The 19,333-nt window shown below is 42.8% G+C and overlaps 1 protein-coding gene across 3 annotated transcripts; it reads left to right on the forward strand.

The window, feature by feature from the left end:
- The first annotated feature begins 685 nt into the window (after window positions 1–685).
- LOC310845545 (lysosomal acid lipase/cholesteryl ester hydrolase-like) lies at window positions 686–18,905 on the forward strand. Of its 3 annotated transcripts, none has more exons than XM_083740723.1 (10): window positions 686–952; window positions 2,041–2,271; window positions 8,652–8,769; window positions 10,077–10,275; window positions 10,431–10,540; window positions 11,732–11,868; window positions 12,879–13,019; window positions 14,977–15,048; window positions 17,592–17,663; window positions 18,631–18,905. In XM_083740723.1, exons 2-10 carry the CDS (start codon window positions 2,050–2,052, stop codon window positions 18,862–18,864), a joined length of 1,305 nt encoding a protein of 434 aa, XP_083596849.1. In that variant the 5' UTR covers window positions 686–952; window positions 2,041–2,049; the 3' UTR covers window positions 18,865–18,905. The 3 variants fall into 3 exon arrangements, with proteins under 3 accessions (XP_083596849.1, XP_083596851.1, XP_083596850.1); XM_083740725.1 differs by having other exon boundaries at window positions 686–951; window positions 2,129–2,271; XM_083740724.1 differs by having other exon boundaries at window positions 687–952; window positions 2,145–2,271.
- The last annotated feature ends 428 nt before the right edge of the window (window positions 18,906–19,333 follow it).

A 19,333-nucleotide genomic window follows, 5' to 3' on the forward strand; every position in this document is an offset into this window, starting at 1 on the left:
GTTGGATGGCACCTTCTACACTTCCATCTGGCAACACCTGCAGCCAAGCTGGTGTCTAATGGGTTGGGTTGCTCTGCTTTCCCTTGGACCACATCCGTGAGAGACTGAGAGTTGGGTTTTGTGGTCTGGGCAGCCCAGGGCTTCCACACACATTCTCCAGGCCTGCGCCTTACTTCGGTGCTGCTAACGCAGTGGCTTGACTTAACCCCCGGAGGCAGATGGATGCCAACACAAAGCGGAAGAGATAGTTTACGTCATTCAACAGTTTCAAGTGATATTAGCATCGTGAGGTGCAAAGGGGAGAGGCAGCCTTTCCATTTGCTTCGCTTTGTCCCGCTAGCCGGCTGCGATCAAACGCATGTTGTATTTTTAGACGGACATCATGAAATCCACTTAAGGCTCTCTCAGCCATGTATCGACATTCGCACGCAGTCTCTGTGGGCTGTACCGAACTCTTTACAAACAGTAATGAAGGAGGTAATAATGAGTCGCTAGCTGGGATTTGAAGAACTGCTTTTGGTCTCTTCAAAAGGCTGCGATGATAGCGGGGGTGGCGTGGCCCCGGCCGCAATTTTGTGGTGGCGTCACAGCAGGCTCCTTCAACTGAGCCGGGCTCCGCGCCAGAAGGAGCGTGCCTGCTTGCAGCTCCGCTCCCGAGTCACGCCCAATCCGGGAAACAGGAGAGTGGGCGGCGACGCTGCTCGGCGTAAGAGAGCAACCCTCCGATGTACCTTCTGGAGGACTGCTATTCATCCAGAACTTTTAGCACACTCCCGTTTTATAAACGCTTCTGCGAAGCTCAGTCGGGTCTCTGCACTTCTTTTGAGAGAGGAGGACAAACTCGCCTAATAACTTAAGCTGTCCAAATAACGTTAGCAATTGCACTTTAGGAACTCTAGCCCAAAATAAAAAATTGCAACTGTAACAAAGAAGGGTGAGAATCCTGCTTTAGGTGAGTAGTCTGTTTGTATATATAGATTTCCTTCCATTGGGGGGGGGTGTTAACTCCGGGAAATATAGTTCTAGGCTTAGAGAAAGGAAGCTACTCTCATCAACAAAAATAATACTTCAGGCTTTTGAAATATTTTAGATGATGAGGCAGTGCTCTGGGAATGGTGAACAGAAGAATTCTCCCCCATTGGGGGGTGTATTTTACAGAACCACTGTATGCATACCAGTGGTGTAGCGTGGGGGGTGCAGGGGGGCCGGCTGCAACATCTGGGGGTTAGGGTTAGGGGGCGCAAATCCAGGGGTTAGGGGGCGCAAATTACTTGCCTTGCCCCGGGTGCTGACAACCCACGCTACGCCACTGATGCATACAATGCATGAAGATGACTGGGAAGTTTTGTTAGTGGAACCCCACAGGTCTTGAAAACAGAGACTTGTAGTGCTACATCCCTGAAATCCTAGGGGACTTAGGAATCACTGGATCTCCCTCCCCAAGAGAAGAGAGAGATAGAGATAGTTGATCTAGAAGAGCGAGATCAGATGCTGTAGCTCCCCTACACACCACCACAGAAACTTCCATGGCCCTAGGACTACAAATTTTGGAGCTGTAGTATCAGAAGGACCTTAAAAGAAGAGGGAGCTGGTGCCTGGTGAGAGATTTGCAACATGCTGAGGGCAAACCAGAGGAAGACTTGGATCTGAAGGATCCAAAACTTTACCAGTCCCTCAACACATCCCCCTAACCACAGATAAAGCTACCAGGAACTGGTGTGGTTTTCCCCATTGTTCCCAAATTTGAGCAAGGAAAGAAAATGCTGGGAAACAACATAAGAGTCCAACTGATATTTATTTTTTAATTATTTCAGCATGAATCTCAGAGAGAGAAAAATGCTTTAAATGATGCTCTGATCACATGTTATCCAAGGTCATAGTTTTCCTATCTGTTTTACATCCCCGCCCCCATTCCCAACACATTCTTACATCTCCTCCTTTATGTCAAAAAGGATCCACCAGGGAATTACATTGGTTTCAGAATTTTCTTTCATGTTAACCAAAAGTTTTGGGCACATCATTCCTGCTTTAAATCTGCAGGAACCACATATGATACTACTACTACTACTACAACAACAACTACTACTACTACTACCACTACTACTGTTGTTGCTATTGTTATGCAACTGCATTGTTCCATACAGGTTGAAGATGTGGGGCTTTATTATAGTAGCATGTTTGTGCCAAGGAATTTACAGTTCAGAAGAATTCAAAGCTTCAGAAAAACCTGTGACTGCAGATACAGTGGATCCTGAGTGTTTTATGAATGTTGTAAGTAAGACATACTTTTGACTGCTATTTCTTTGTCATTAAACTAACCCTCCCATTACTTACGAACTCCAACCCTTCCAAACAACAAAATAACTCGAGGGCCTGGTTCGACAAAGACTGTAGGAATATAAGATCTTTGCTTAGGAAATTACAAAATAAGGTAAAACAGGAAGGGACCCTGTCCTCAGTGGAAAACCTGCGCAGGTGGCGCTCTCATTATAAAAATACTCTAAAATTTAAGAAATCCCTCTATAGAAAGGAACAATGGGAGGCTCTCGACAAGGCGATCAAATCGCGGGACGATAAAAAGTTCTGGGAAATAATTGCTCAGGGAGTCTCACCCAAAGGGAAAATTGTAACCAATAGTATCTCATCTAACTTATGGTACCAACACTTTTCCCGGCTATACACAGCTCCAAACCTTGCTAAACCGAGCCAGTTTCCTCCTATTAAAAACGATCTATTAACGGGCTGGGATCCTGTTACCGAATCAGAATGCTTACAGCTAATTAATACACTCAAGAATGGCAAGGCTCCCGGTGAAGATATGATTCCTCCTGAGGTGCTTAAACTAAATGCCCAGTGGTGGGCTGCTTTTTTGGCCCAACTTTTCACGGCAATAAATGATACATGCAAAATCCCAGAAAATTGGAAACTGAGCCTGGTAGCCCCCATCTATAAGAAGGGAGACCCCCAAGACCCCTCAAATTATCGCCCCATAAGTCTCCTGGACATTGTGTATAAACTTTATACTCGCCACCTGCTAAACAAATTGGTTGATTGGGCTGACCACTCTAACTTGTTTAATCCGGAACAGGCAGGGTTTAGAAAGGGCCATAGTACAATAGGCCACTGTTTGGTATTACAGACAATGATAGATAAGTATACAAAGACATATAAGAGCAAACTTTTTGTGGCTTTCGTAGATCTCACATCCGCTTTTGACTCAATCTGTAGGGACAAATTATGGCAAAAACTATATGGCACAGATATTGATAGACGACTCCTCAAAATACTTAGAGAGTTACATTCAGACACCACAGTTAAAATTAGAACTGGGATGTCAGGCAACTATACTGACCCTCTGCCACTGGGGAAAGGGGTTAAACAGGGCTGTTTGTTAGCACCGTTCCTTTTTAATTTTTATATAAATGACATTGTTCAACATATGGCAAAGTATAAGTCATCAGCTCCTGCCCTGGAAGGCAAACACCTGAACATACTGCTATATGCTGATGACATGGCGGTCATGGCACTCACTCGAAGGGGCCTACTCAGCATGCTGGAGGGGCTCGCAGCTTATTGTTCTCAAAACTTTCTAAAGATAAACTATGATAAAACAAAAATTGTGGTGTTTACTAGAGCTCGACATACATTTAGATGGTCTCTAGATGAACACAAAATTGAACAATGTCTCCTCTTTAAATATCTTGGTATCACCTTCCAAGCCACATCTAGCTGGCTTGCCCACTTCAAGACTGTAGCCCTTCTAACACGTAGGACAACTGGTGCTCTGCTCAGCTTTTTTTATTCGAGGGGAGGGCAACTGGTGATCCCGGCACTAAAAATTTTTGTTGGAAAAGTGATTCCACAGATGTTATACGGAGTAGAACTCTGGGGTTGGAATCAGAAGCTGTTAGAACGGCTTGAAATCTTCCAAAATTTTTATCTCAGAAGAATTCTAGGCCTCCCTCAGAGTACTCCGGCAGCTCTCCTAAGAGTGGAAGTAGGATTACCTTCTGTGTCTGCCAGGGCACACTTAAGATTCCTGCGTTTTTTTACCAACCTCATAGATGCCCCGAACACCTTATTGGCTAAACAAGCCTTTGTATCATTACAAAATAACACTACTTGGCATAAAAGTCTATCAGACATTCTATCCAGATACAACCTACCTGAGTTAAATACTCTCAAATTGTGGAGCGCTGATAAAGTTCGGGAATGGATCTTTGAAAAAGACGCCTTTATGGACTCCACCAAGATAAAGAACTCTGGGTTTTCCTACTGGCTCCCCCAAGTAAAAGCAGTCAAAATCTGTGCCAACTACTTGGTCGAGATCACTGACCCCACCCTTCGGAGAGCTTTTACTATGGCACGGTTTCAAACATTGCCAACTGCCTACCTGACCGGTAGATACACAAAAACCCCAGTAGAACATCGTCTATGTCCTTGCCTTATGAGAATTAAAGAGGACCTTACACATTATTTCCTCTATTGCCCCATTTATTCGGGCTTTAGAGATGCATTGCTGCAAATTATACCCAACTGTATAACCAGTCCTGAAGATAGAGTAAAATTTTTGTTAGTTGATGCAAACCCACGCATTACCCATGTGGTAGCGGTCTTTGTGATGAAGGCCATGAAAGCCAGGGAAAGATTTATGAACGACAATGTAAAGACCCCTCCATCGTCTGTTTGACTCGCTGCTCGTTTTCCCTCCTTTTCTATTTTGTGGGAAGAAGGTTTTGTCGGCATAGTATGTAATGAATTTTAACAATTTTTAACTACTGTTGATTTTTGTGCACAGGCATGGTCCTCACAATAAACAAATTTGTTGTTGTTGTTGTTGTTGATTAAACTAGGAGAGATAAAAAGGAATCACCAGTGCTTGTGCTATTTAAGATACTACTTGTAAGTATCTATGGGTAGTAATAAACAGGGAAGGGTGATGCCATCAAGCACACTGGCACAGGCTTGTTTACAGACTGACCTAAAAAGGTAGTGCATAGAAATTAGGGGATTAACCTAGGTAGGTTCTGAGGAAAGGCTTAGTAACAGAGGAGACACCATCCAGGGCTTTGGGGACACAGGTCCAGGGGTATTGGGCATCAAATAAGGGATGGCTCAGTCAGTAGATCATGAGACTCTCCAAGAGTGGTGTGAGAAATACAGCTGCATCTGTAAAGGAACTCTGACCAAAAAGCAGGAAGGCAATACCTGCTTTTACCCTGAAGCAACAGAACCACCTTCAGGCCTGTGGTCCAAATCCAGACTTGAATCATTAGGAGCATAGGTACCTGGTTGGAACATCATCTTTCTGTCTAAAACTCAGCTCTTAAATACACTTTGTTCTCACCAAATCCATGTCAAAGGAGAGGTTTTTGGATAGGAGATAAGTCTGTGCTGGGAGAATACACATACTGAGAATTTGGGGGAAATGACTAGTTCTGTCTTAAGCAGTAGGATTTTCTGCCAAGCAACAAGGAAATTTGTCAAGGATTTAAGATAATGCCTTTGTTGGGTACATAATGCCCCTTAGGCAGCTGCCAAAATTATGCAATCAGTGCCTAGATTGCTGCAGTATAGACTTATGTCCAAGTTTTTAAAATGGGGGTGGGGAGAGTAGCCCAGGTTGCCTTTTTGGTTGCCAAATCCTCAGCTGGTCTGCCACACATGCACACAATCTACTACAGTAATCTCAAAATCCTTTTTCCTCCTGCTTCTGTACAGTAACTCCCCACAGTCCCATCACAGCTTCCAGAATCTCTAGCAGCACAGTAATGGATCATTAGAAGTTACAGTTGAACTTCTGGCCCAAAACTGCTATTCTCATATTTTTCCAATGAAAAGGAAACCTTGGTTGTTGGTTTTTTTTTTTTTTTTTGTAAATTTGTCAACCACCCTTTGGTAAATTACTCAGCTCCCAGCCACTTAGTTATATTTGCTTGGTTGCTTATTTGCTTTTCAGTTAAACCCATGGGGGAAAAAATGTTTAACATGCATACTCAGAAATCTTCAGCTCAGATGACCTGCTGTCAGAGAGTGAGTGGAACCTGAAATGTTCCTGGATGCTGTGGGATACTTTCCAGGGAAAAAGCTGGTGATCCAGCTTTGAAGCCCTGATATTCCTATGGAACCAGGAGATAAAGCAGGCAGTTGATAGGTTAGGCTCCTGAGTGTCCTCTCCAGCAGTTTAGAGCCCGAGCAGCTTCTTAGTACTCCGAGGAGCTCCAAGCTATGAAACTAGCCAGACAGAAACTGAAGTAGCACAATTCTTGCTCTGCTGCCAAAAAGAACACATAATCCTGCCTACTATGTGGCAATACAGGCAGCGAAAATGCTCATTTTGCACCCTCGTATTGGAGTTATTTTGTATGATCTGGGGCTTACTGAGACCCAGTGTGAGGGAGGGACCTCTGGAGCCCTCAAAGATGCACTGTGATCAACTGGCTTATGCACTTTGAGCATCAGGTTTCGTTTCCTGCTTGGCAGGGGGTTGGACTCGATGGCCCTTGTGGTCTCTTCCAACTCTATGATTCTATGCACTCCAGAGTAATGTTGACTCGGCACTTGTTGCAACTCCTGTTTTGTGGGATCAGTTTCACCTGATGCAGGTAAATAATGTAATGTACTGCAGGCACACTTTCAGAAAGGACTGGTAATTGAGGAACAATAACTGAGGAACAAAGAATTAGCAATTTGAATGAAATCCCGATAAGATTCTTTTTTAAAAAAGGAGTGAACACAAATTCTTGACAGAAGCTCTTTCATTCCAGTGGGAACATCCAGAGGGAATTCTCTTTACATACAAGGGAAAGAAACAACAATGTGTGGAAGTAATGAAAGTCACATCATTTGTGAGAAAATATAAAAAAGACTTTGGAGAACTAGTAGAATGTCAACTTTTAAACCTCCCCCCCTTAAATCTTCTCTTTTCCTTTCCTTCCTTTCTTCCCTCCTCCTCCTCCTTTCCTTCTTGCTCATCTCCATCTCTACCTATCTACTTCTTCACCTTCTTCTCTTTCTTCTACTTCGAAGAGGGTCTGGGACACAAGTCAGGCAGTCCTAAGCAGCTACCTAATAAAGCAAAATGCATATTTGAAAAATTCAAATTAAATTAAAAAACTGGAAAAAGTAAATGAGTTAGTAAGGAAAGAAAAAGATTTATTACAAAAACCTATAAATAAAGATATATTGTGTTGTTGTTGTTGTTTAGTCATTTAGTCGTGTCTGACTCTTCGTGACCCCATGGACCAGAGCACGACAGGCATTTCTGTCTTCCACTGCCTCCCGCAGTTTAGTCAAACTCATGCTGGTAGCTTCGAGAATACTGTCCAACCATCTCGTCCTCTGTCATCCCCTTCTCCTTGTGCCCTCCATCTTTCCCAACATCAGGGTCTTTTCCAGGGAGTCTTCTCTTCTCAAGAGGTGGCCAAAGTATTGGAGCCTCAGCTTCACGATCTGTCCTTCCAGTGAGCACTCAGGGCTGATTTCCCTCAGAATGGATAGGTTTGATCTTCTTACAGTCCATGGGACTCTCAAGAGTCTCCTCTAGCACCATAATTCAAAAAAAGAAATATTACAAGAAATTAAATTACTACAAACACAATATTCTATTGTGTTTGTCATAATTTAATCACTTGTAACATTATGTTACAAGAAATTAAATAGAGAAGAAAATAAAAGGATTGAGGCAAAATAATTTTGAATTTGAAAATAAATCACTTCCAGCTCTAAGATTCTATGAGGATGAGCAACAGGATCTTTAGTTCTTCATTGGCAAAACACTTGGTTACCTCAGCTACTAACATTCAAAAACACTCCCTGCTATACAGCTGTCATGACACCTACTACTGCATGCTTCCTTCCCACCTTGCCTGCTATAGCTTGCTACAGGATCTACAGGATCTGAGGCCTCCTGCAGCACTTTCTCCTCCTTCTCCTTGTCTCCCCTGTCTCTGGCTGCCAGGTCTCTTCCTTCTGACTCCCCTCTTCCTCCACCATGAGGGGCACAGCACCTCACAAGTCACTGGCCCCTTCTTATGGATCCTCCTTCTCCTCCCCACTTGCTTCCTCTGCCCACATGTCCCCCAACACCTTGGGCTCCTGTCTGTTCCTGTTCCTGCTGGTGAGTTAAGTGGGGGTGGCAGTGGATCCCTGGAGGATGAATTTGACTATTAATTTGATGAACTATTCATGTTTTATTACATTTTTATATAGGTTGGAAGCTGCCCAGAGTGACTGGAGCAACCCAGTCAGATTGGTGTGATATAAATATAAATATAAATAATATAAATATAAATATAAATAATATAAATATAAATAATATAAATATAAATAATATAAATATAAATATAAATATAAATAATAAATAGGATATCTATTTTAATTGGAGAAATGTGGGAGCGTATGTCATGGTTGAGGCTAAAACTTCCCTTGATGCTTTGCCGGCCAGGGCTCCCTCTAGCTCATGGCAGATCTCCTTGTAGCTGCTTTCTATCTGCTTGGGTGAAGCTGGAAACTCAGCTGTGGTTAATTTCCCTACTGATGGTGCACCTACTTGCTAACAGAGACAGGTGGGCAGAAGGAAGGATGGACGGATGGATGGACAGCACTTCAAGGAGATGCCTTCAAGCAAACCCATTCTGTTTTCTCCCCAGAGTGAGATTATCCATTATCATGGATACCCAAGTGAGGAACACCATGTTGAGACAGAAGACGGATATATACTTACAATCAACAGAATACCTTGTGGAAGATACTGTGATGCAGACAAAGGTAATGCCATGGGAAAGGGTAACACCATAACACTGACAAGCCCTACCCCATCCCACCCTCAGTTTTGCAAATTTTGGCCATAATCCTAATTCCAACTGTGTGTAATTAATTCATTGATTATCTGGTAAGTGAAGGTTTGCTGCTCAATGCTAGAGTAATGTTGACATTTGCAAACAAGTTAATAATGGACATTGGTATGCAAGGCCAACACAGGAAAAATGCATTGTCGTGCCATATGTGAAGCAAAGCCTCTTGAACACTGTGATCTACACATTTCAAATGAAGTGTCTTGGGCAGAACAAGTAAAGATGTGAATTGGACTAACTTCCATTGACAGTTAATTGGATGATCCAGTATGCTGATGACACCTAGCTCTATTTTGACTTTCCACCTAAATCCAAGGAAGCAATCTTGGTTCTAAACCAGTGTCTGTCATCAGTAATAGATGAGGGTGAACAAACTGAAACTTAATCCAGACAAAACAGGGGTACTTTTAGTCAGTCAGAAGGCAGAACAGGGAATAGGGATTCAACCTGTGAAGACACAGATTCACAATTCGGGAATGCTCCTGGAAGCATGGATGCAGGTCTCTGTGGTGGCCAGGAGTGCATTTGCACAGTTAAAGCTAGTGCGCCAAGTGTGCCCATTCCTTGAGATGTCTGATTTGGCCTCAGTGACACACGCTAGCAGAAGGACAGCAATGCAATGTACTGTATATGACCTATAAAGCCCTACACAGCTTAGGTCCAAGCTATCTGAAAAAAATGGTATTCCCTCATATTAACGTGCCCAGGTTTTGAAATTTTTTGGAGAGGACTTTCTCTCTGTCCCACCACTCTGACAGGCATGTTTGGTGGTGACCTGGGAGAGGGCCTTCTTGGTGACTGCTCCCAGACTCGGAACTCCCTAGGGAAGCTAGACTGGCTCCATCCTTGCTGTCCTTCTGCCAGCCGGTGAAGTTAATTTTGTTCCAACGGGCAATTGGGAATTGGCTGCTTTTAATGAAAGGGCTGGTGCCGTGCCGTTTTTCTTGTAATTGCTGGTATATTTTAAACAGATTTTATATATGTATATAGTTTATAATTCTATCAATATTTAATTGTATAGTAATGGTTGATTTTTCTATGTTTTAAGCAGTTTTTGTTTTTATCTGTAAGTTGCCTTGAGACCCATCATGGGAAAAAGTGGGGTATAAATAAGTAAGTTAATAAGAATACATCAAATTGTTTCCTTCCCACACTGAAAATTGGAGTCCCTTATATAGAATATAACAGGCTATTAACAAAGCATCTCTTAATATTTTACAGGTCCACGGCCCAGTGTGTTTTTGCAACATGCTTTTCTTGGAGATGCTACCCACTGGATTTCGAACTTGCCCAGCAACAGTTTGGGTTTCATATTGGCAGACACTGGGTATGATGTTTGGCTTGGAAACAGCAGAGGAAATCTTTGGTCTTCAAATCATAAAACAATGAGAAGAAATGAAAAGAAATTCTGGGAGTTTAGGTAAGAAAACAAAGATGGTGGATTATGTCATCAAATTATCCATGTAGATATTTTTCTTTGGTTTGTGCTAATCCTTGCCTCTTGTTTATCCATTACTAATGCTAATACATCACCAATGCTTGCTCATGCATTATTGTGTGCATTTCTCTCTCTAGTTTTCATGAGATGGGATACTATGACCTTCCAGCTGTTATACACTTCATTCTGAATAAAACCGGGCAGGAACAACTATATTACATAGGCCATTCTGAAGGCTCCACAAGTGGTATGTTACAGAATTCAGGCTGTTTTCACATGAGCATCGCAATGGGATATGGAGATATTGTTCCAATGACACACTGAGAAAAACCAGGTCCAGAAAGAAACAAAGCTGTCGGGGGAAGCACAGCATACAGCCAGCTTCTGCTATGATTTGGGTGTTTGTTTGTTTTTTGAATTGGGTGCCTTTTTCTGAGGCCAAAAAGGTGCCAGATTCAAAAAGTGCAGTCCTGGGATGGAAGAACCACTGTGCTTGGAAGGAACTCCCAGTTTGTTCTTTGAAGCCAGAGCCACAACTTGATTTCAAATTGTGGCTGCAAAGAGAGAATCTTCCCCTACAACCATGGCTTGGTTTAAATGCAGGGCTGTAGAGGAAGAAAGGGAAAATCTGTGCTCCTGATTCTTCCTTTGCAGCTGCAGGTTTCAACTCGACATCACTGGCATCAAATGTGCCGTATTGGGGAGTGAGAATGTTGAGTCTCTAACTTGTCAGCAGAATCCACTTTCCCACCCCTGGTTCAGTAGGAAATTGCCTGATACAAACCGTGGATGCACATAGCTCAGTACTGTTCACACCAGGGATGGAGAACTTGTGGCCCTCATAATGTTTGTTGTTACACTGTCACTCCCATTATACTTGACCATTAGTCATCCAGGCTGGGGGTCCAACATGTTCTGGAAGGCAACAGGTTCCCTATCCCCAATCTACACGGGATAGGAGCTTCTCTCCACATTCTTGGACAGGTATCTCAGACAGCCCTCACATGGACCAATGTACATCATCCTAGTTAAAAAGGGCAGAGCAGCAAGTGGAACTGAGCTATCCACCCCCTTGCATTCAGCAAGGCTCCCCTTCTTTATTTAAAAGATTTATATTTTGCTTTTCAATCAAAATGCTTACAAAAATGAACACAAATAAATCATAATACATTTTAAAAACCAGATTAAAAACAGGCATTGAATTCCATTTTAGACAGTACAAAATATTATGAAAACCAGCATAAACTAACATGACCATTCCAACCCCCCAAGACACCAACTAGCCATTAAAAGGCCCAACAGGAATGGAATATAAAGCTAAAGGCACTCAACATGAAGGAAGACCATTACATTTTTATCAACTGCAAGGACTATAAGTATTCTAGAAAGGTGAAGAAATTGACAGCTTGCTGATTTAGGATAAATTTTATTTTCTCAGGTTTCATAGGATTCTCTACTTGGCCAAAACTGGCTGAAAGAATCAAAGTATTTTTTGCTTTGGCACCTGTAGCCACAGTGACATTTTGTACAACCCCACTCATAAACCTAGTGCGTATTCCTGAGATGATCATGCACGTAAGTCTTTCTGGGCACTATTTATATGAGCACAGATTAGGCACAGAGTTGAGTAAAGATCTATATTCATAGTCCATATGCACACACACACACGTATATGCTAGTGCCATCGCCCTGCTCTCATTTGTTTGCCAAACTCAGCGTGCCCCGCTATTCTTCCCTAAGGCCCTAAGAGTGCTGTAACAGTTTCTTATAATTTACTAAGGAGTGCCCCATTAGATCTATGGTGGGGGGAGGCAAAGCAGGAAGTGGCACTGTCAGGTATGAGGGATCTCTTGGGCCCCTTCAGCACTCTGGCCACTATCCCCAGCCACAGCAGTTATTCTCCTGTCCAACCCAACCTGCCATATTTGCTGGTCCTACTGCAGTCTCATTGACATTTGCAATGAAGGAAAAGGCATGCAGCCTGGTTTGTGTTGCAGGTTGGGAGCTCTCCCCTATCCAGTGTGGGCAGGAAAGTTTGCATAGCAAATGCTCTTCCTCCCAAGCACAGTACCACTGAGGGAATTGTGAAGCAGCTCCAGCTGAGGTGTCATCTGGAAGCAGCGGAAATGCCCTGAGAGGAACCTGAGCTGGAGAGCAGGAGGTGCTTGAAGCACATCTGGGCTCTCCTTCAAGGGCTTTGGAGCTCCCTCCCTCCCTCCCTCCCTCTGCTCATTGGCAGCAGGGCTGGACTTGTGGCATCAGGACTTTAAGCAGCCCTCTGTCTATTTGAAAATGATGCTAATAGAAAATAGAAAATGAGCTATGCTACATAATGACATAGGAAGCAGGAAAGGCACTTAAGTGCTATGGAATGATGCGGCTTGGCTGACTCCTCTTCCACATCCTGGCAGTGCCAGTTGCAAAATGGGCATCTACTGGCAACCCACTAGCAGCCTGAGAGACCACTATAGACTTCCTTCCCTCCTGCCTCCATACACATTCCACAACAGCGGGACTCTGTGGGAATAGGGTGTTGATCTTTATTTGGTTTAGTGGTAGCTAATTTCAAATATATTATTTTTCAGGCATTATTTGGCCAGAAAAATATTTTTGATTACGCTATACGTTGGAAAACGCCAGTCTCTAGGTTTTGCACTTATCAGCCTAAATATTGTGCCAAAGCTATTTCCTTTGTGGCTGGATATAACACCCCCAATTTCAACCTGGTAAGTTATATTCTTGTCTTTGTAACACTTAATGGAAATTTTAGGGGAGCTTGTGTTTAAGTAGGTTAGGTATAAGGGAAAGAGACTGATGACCCTGGAGGTCAAGCTGGAACCATGACACATACCAAAAACAAAAACAAAAGAGTTGCGGGCAGGGACAGCACCAGATTTCAGGGTGCTCTTGGATCAGTGTTATTGATGGTCCCCAGAAAACACACAAAGCAATTTCATAGATTTATGGGAATTAAATTTTAGGTAAATCAAAATGGCAGGTGGCCACTGGGGGTGGGGGCAAAGCTTGGCTCACTTATGGCTTATGTGTGTGGTACGGAAGCTGTACTACCCAGGACAGGATGGTGTTGTGCAGAGTTGTTAAGGCAGCAGAGAGCATTGTTGGCTGCCCACTCTCCACCTTAGAGCAGATTTATGCCACAAGGTGCCATAGGAAGGCACTGGACATAGTAAAAGATCCATCACATCCTGGTCACTGTCTCTTCGAGCTCCTGCCGTCGGGACGGAGATACAGGACGATGATGACAAGAAGGAGCCGTCTCAAGAACAGCTTCTTCTCCAGAGCGATCTCGGCCCTGAATGGGAAACCTGGACTTTGAAGTCATCTAATCTTCCTTGCTGTATTATATTATATTGTTTTAATTAGTGTTTTTATAGTTGTTCTGATTTTAAGTGGAGTGCCCTATCTGGGTGGATGGAGCAGCCAAGTAATTTCATTGTCCCTGAGAGGGGGCAATGACAATAAAGATATTATTATTATTATTATTATTATTATTATTATTATTATTATTATTCAAACGTGGCACTACCACCCACTAACCACTAAAATGGGTTCGCAGTGAGCTGGGTAGATACCAGACAGACAACATGGACCTTGTTCTGGAGCTTTATGCACAGTCACTATATTGTTGCCATTGCTTATATGTTACACACCCAATCCCCTGAAGTGAGTTGCAGTCCAAGTGGCAAGGGCAGGGCAAGGCCTTCTGCCCCTGAAGGGTGATTCTTTCTCTTGAAAACTAGCCCTGCAATCCCAGGTGAGTTTATGATGAGCAAACATGCATAGGCTTAAGCTTGGGCACATGTGACTTTGAGGTACTTCCTGTTGTTGGATTAGAAACAACAACAGCAACGAATAAATAAATAAAAATTTCCTACCTCATCCTTCCTCCCTAGAGGGAGCACATCAATGGTAGAACAATAGAATTTAAAATAAATTAAAAGCACATTGTAAATAATTAAAAACATCTATGACATATAGATTGTTTGGGGTTGCTGGAGTTGAGGATATATTATATCTAAGCTTAATGAGTGCTTAAGCTTTGTTATGTAAAAGCTTCCAGGTTGAAATTATTGAAATGTGGAAATGGATTACCATTTCTCTCCTCTGTCTAGGGGTAGCAAAGAATTCTCATTCCACCTTTATGATGAACATTTGTTTCATCACACAAGTTCCTAGGAAGGAACACAGATCTGCATCACTTTCCCACTAATTCTGTGCACAAAGTATTGTTATGTATTGCTATGCATTCATGGGGAAGTCATGCAAATGCATCTAATCCAGCATGGCAATTTTGTTGACCCCTGTCAATCCAAGAGGCTTCCTGTAGGTACACATGCACTCTTGCACTACGGATGAGAAGCTGAAATGGATAGGCAGGAAGCCCTAATGGACTGTGAGCTTCCTGAAGCATGTCTGAACCACAGATTCCCTTTCAATTCTAGTCCTACAGTCAGACTGGGCTGGACAAACCTGTGGTCCTCTAGTTGTTGTTGGACTCTATCTGTACCTCATCTTCAGACATCATGACTGTTGTATATTCATTTCTCTGGGGAAAAGAAAGGTCTTTGCATGCTGTTGAAAAGGGAAAAGTGTAAATATCAGGTGAGGCTTCCAGAACAGAGCATCATAGCAGTGTAAGCCATGTAGACTGTTCTATTTCAGAGCCGAATCGACGTGTATGCAAGCCATTCTCCTGCTGGAACATCTGTGCAAAATGTGTTTCATTGGAAACAGGTATATTGAATTTTCAAATATTATGTTTATTCGATATTTATTAAAATGCCATTGAAGAAATTCATCATAGTGCTATGTCAATTGATCTGGCAAGACAAGCATTTTGGTTTATCAGACAAAATGATCCCCACTCTCCTCCTCCCCCCAAGCTGTTCCATGGGTCCTCTTGACACACATACACACAGACCCTGAACCAACTTGAGAGGAAGGGGGAGGCATGCAGGGGGGAAATACCCCTGTTTGGGGGTTTCCTCCCCATGTGTAATTGAAATTTCAGAAAGGTAGCTCCATGCAAGGACTTTCGTGCTAGCCAGCTTTACAATTCCCTCCCCCCCCCAAAAAAAAGATTATATTTTTTTAATGACTGAAGTGTGTGCGCGCACAGATACACACACAAAACTATGGGGTTGCAGCACTCATCTTGCTTTCAGGCCAAGGGAGCCGGCATTTATCCACAGACAGTTTTCCGAGTCATATGGTCAGCATGACTAAACTGCTTCTAGCACAACGGGACACCGTGATGGAAGCCAGAGGGCACGGAAAGGCCATTTAGCACCCCGCTGCAGCAGTACCCATTTATCTCCTTGCACTTTGATGTGCTTTCGAACTGCTAGGTTGGCAGGAGCTGGGACAGAGCAACAGGAGCTCACTCCGTTGTGGAGATTTGAACCACGAACCTTCTGATTGGCAAGCCCAAGGAGGCACAGTGGTTTAGATCACAGTGCCACCTGCACCCCTGTTCTGTTCTGTATATGTATTGGACTGTGTGCAGTTTGCTCACAAGACTTACTCACACATGTACAGTGGTGGAGGAAGGGGGTGTGGCGGGTGTGCACACCACCCTGGGTGTCATTACTGAGGGGGGTGTGACAAAATGAGGGCTTTTTTGTTTTTAAAAATGGCCTCACGAAACTTTTTAGGAGTGACATGGTGGCTTAAGTGCCTGCAGGTTCCACGCTGCCTGAAATGGCAGCGTGGGACTTGCTTCTGCCTACCGCCTCTCCCTCAGCTGCCCTACAGCTGAGGGGGAGGCGGCGGAGAGGCTCCATGCGGCGGAGAGGCTCGCCCCGCCCTTATGGGTGGATCGCCCCTCCCCCGGTTGCAGGACACACACCCCTCACCAGGCACCCGAGTGGCTAGCTACACCGCTGCACATGCATGCATACAAGATAAAAGTACTAATAAGGAGAAGTACATGAAGCAGAATGCAGCTATAAATAAACCTTACCTTAAAAAGTAGGACCAAAATGAGGGATAGTCATAAGGGAAGTGTGACACCACCTATGTAACCATAAGGCTAAGCCACACACATCAAACTTCACATACACACAGACACAGGAATCTGGGATTAATTGGGAATGGGGGAGGAGAGAGAGAGAAATCAAAGGTTGGACAAAACAGAGGCTGGACCAACTTTTTCTAAGAAACAGTGTGAGCCCTGCAACTGGAGAGTGTTGCTGAGATTCTAGCCCTGCAGCTCTGAATCAGCCAAGTCCAGATCCCCTCCTCCCACCATGGCATTTTCTTTATCTGATTGTCTTTTGCAACATTTTGGAGAAGGCTATGTAGGGTCTTATGCACCAAACCAGCACCTTGAACTTAGCCTGGTAGCTAATTTGGCAGGTCAGTTCTTTGAAGTCTGGTTTTCTTATCTAACTTTTCTATTCTATGTTTCGAAACAGTTAACCCAACTCTTCCCCATTCACTTTCTGTATTTCTCCCATCTCACTTTCCCTTGGGCTCTGACTTTCCCACACACAACTAGAGTCTCTTATCTCTGTCATTTTTCAACCCATGCTTTCTACTTGCTTTAAACTGTGCCGAACATCCTATTCCACTTCCTTGCTGCCAATCATTCTAGCTCTTCTGTCACAGCAGGATGTTTATTATTTGTGTCTGCAGATTTTGTAGCTATCTACAGAATGGCTGGAAGCAGCTTCCTCCGATGTTTGGAATCAGGGAAAGGATCATGTGGCACATGAAATCTGACTCTATCTAGTACTTCCCAGAAAAGAATGCAATGGGATTCCATCCATGTACTCATGTGGAAATAAAGCAACATTTTAAAGAAGCAGTGTATTAATCCATACAGTGGTACCTCGGGTTAAGAACTTAATTCGTTCTGGAGGTTTGTTCTTAACCTGAAACTGTTCTTAACCTGAAGCACCACTTTAGCTAATGGGGCTTCCTGCTGCCGCTGCGCCGCTGCTGCACGATTTCTGTACTCATCCTGAAGCAAAGTTCTTAACCCAAGGTAATATTTCTGCGTTAGCGGAGTCTGTAACCTGAAGCGTATGTAACCTGAAGCATACGTAACCTGAGGTACCACCGTAGTTGATTTAAAAAATGTTTTCTGGAACTATTAAATGATTATAGACGGATATTCATAATGAGACCATTATAGCAATCTATCCAAAGAACAGGGATAAATAGCAGCAGCCTATCTTACAGGGCTGTTGTCAAGATTGCTGAAATCCTACATATGACACTTTTTGCATCTTTGGAAATTATACATTTTACAAAAATGCACAATTTATTTCTAGCTGCGTCTGAGAAAACAATTTGAAGGATATGACCATGGTTCAGAGGAAAAGAATATGGAGAAGTACAATCAGGTAGGGCAGTGTTTGAAATCAGAATAACATCTCTGATAGGTATATTGCACATGGAAACTTTTTTGATACTATTTCCCACTTAATCTATAAGAGGGGGACCACATTAGATTTATGTTCAAAGGCATGTCTATGTCAGGGAGCTAAGCTCATCCCCCATCCTCACATATTTTTTGCTGTTATCTAAAGTCCATTTTATTATCTTGGGTGTGTCTAAATTTACACACTATTTTAGTAAACATTCTGTTGTGTGCAATTTGGAGGTATTTTACAGGGTTTTTTGTAGTTTGCTTGCTAGTTGACTGAATGTTTTTAAATGTAGTTTAAAATAGGCTTCATTTTCCTAGTTTTTACATTACTGTACATAATGTGGAATAACATCTGGCTGGAATTGTAATTTACAAGTGTAATAATTGAGAGGTAGATTATGAAAAACTATATATGTTTTCAGAAATACAGTGTGCTGAGACACAGTTTATATGCCACTGACAAATGGATTTTGGTTGTGAAAATGGTTCAGTTACATATATAATACCCCAATAATCTTGCCTCTGGATATATTTTACTATATTGCATGGGTAGGCAAACTAAGGCCCGGGGGCCAGATCAGGTCCAATCACCTTATCAATCTGGCCTGCGGACAGTCCAGGAATCAGCGTGTTTTTACATGAGTAGAATATGTCCTTTTATTTAAAATGCATCTCTTGGTTATTTGTGGGGCATAGGAATTCGTTCATTATTTTCCCCCCAAAATATAGTCCACCCCCCAAAAAAGGTCTGAGGGACAGTAGACCGGCCCCCTGCTGCAAAAGTTTGCTGACCTCTGCTATATTGCTTCAAGATTCCTGGCCAGAGGGAAGTTACAAGCAACCTGTGTATAGTCCTATTTTGTTTTATAGGTTGCCTTGTTTTTTACATCATCTGCTTGGAAGGAAGTTTTTAGTGGTCATTACTGTTGTTTTATCCCCAGACAACGCCTCCTGTATACAGGATAGAAGATATTCAAATACCGATCGCAATATGGACTGGAGGGCAAGACTTGTTTGCACACCAAAATGATGTAAAACTATTACACCCACGGATTACTAACCTCATTTATGAAAAGCATATTCCCGAATGGAACCACCTAGATTTTATCTGGGGAATTGATGCAACTGAGCGCATGTATATGGAGATCATAGAGATAATGAAGAAGTATCCATAGTGCTGGTCACTGATGTTCGGAAGTCTTAGGGAAGGAGGACATGTACAGTTGACCACTGAGAATATTCATATTCTTGTTCAGGGGATATCCATAATCTTTGATGCAACTGTACATAGAAATAACTGAGATGATGATGAAGAAGAAAAATCTATATACTACACTCATTGCTGCTTTGGAGATGAAGAAATCTTTCGCAACCTCTTTTCTTTGCAATACCTTTGTAATTTGGCAAGCGTTTAATAAGGTGTGAGCTGAGAGATATTTAGTTAGTTTTCCCTTTATGCAACTATGTTGTAACAAGTTACATATATGGCAAAACAGCACAGTGCTTCCCAAACTTCGGTTGCCTGCTGTTTTTTGGACTACAGTTCCCCTCATCCCTGACCACTGGGTTCTGCTAGCTAGGGATGATGGGAGTTGTAGTCCAAAACAGCTGGAGACCCAAGTTTGGGAAACACTGACATAAATA

The sequence above is a fragment of the Podarcis gaigeae genome (genome assembly GCF_964106915.1).
Source record: "Podarcis gaigeae genome assembly, chromosome: 5".
Taxonomy (NCBI): domain Eukaryota; kingdom Metazoa; phylum Chordata; class Lepidosauria; order Squamata; family Lacertidae; genus Podarcis; species Podarcis gaigeae.

Excerpts from the sequence above, each read along its gene's own strand:
- LOC310845545 (XM_083740723.1), top strand. The coding sequence starts at position 2,050 with ATGATACTACTACTACTACTACAACAACAACTACTACTACTACTACCA. Across the intron at positions 2,272-8,651 it reads CTGAGTGTTTTATGAATGTT|AGTGAGATTATCCATTATCA; the intron begins GTAAGTAAGACA and ends TTTTCTCCCCAG. Across the intron at positions 15,049-17,591 it reads ATGTGTTTCATTGGAAACAG|CTGCGTCTGAGAAAACAATT; the intron begins GTATATTGAATT and ends ATTTATTTCTAG.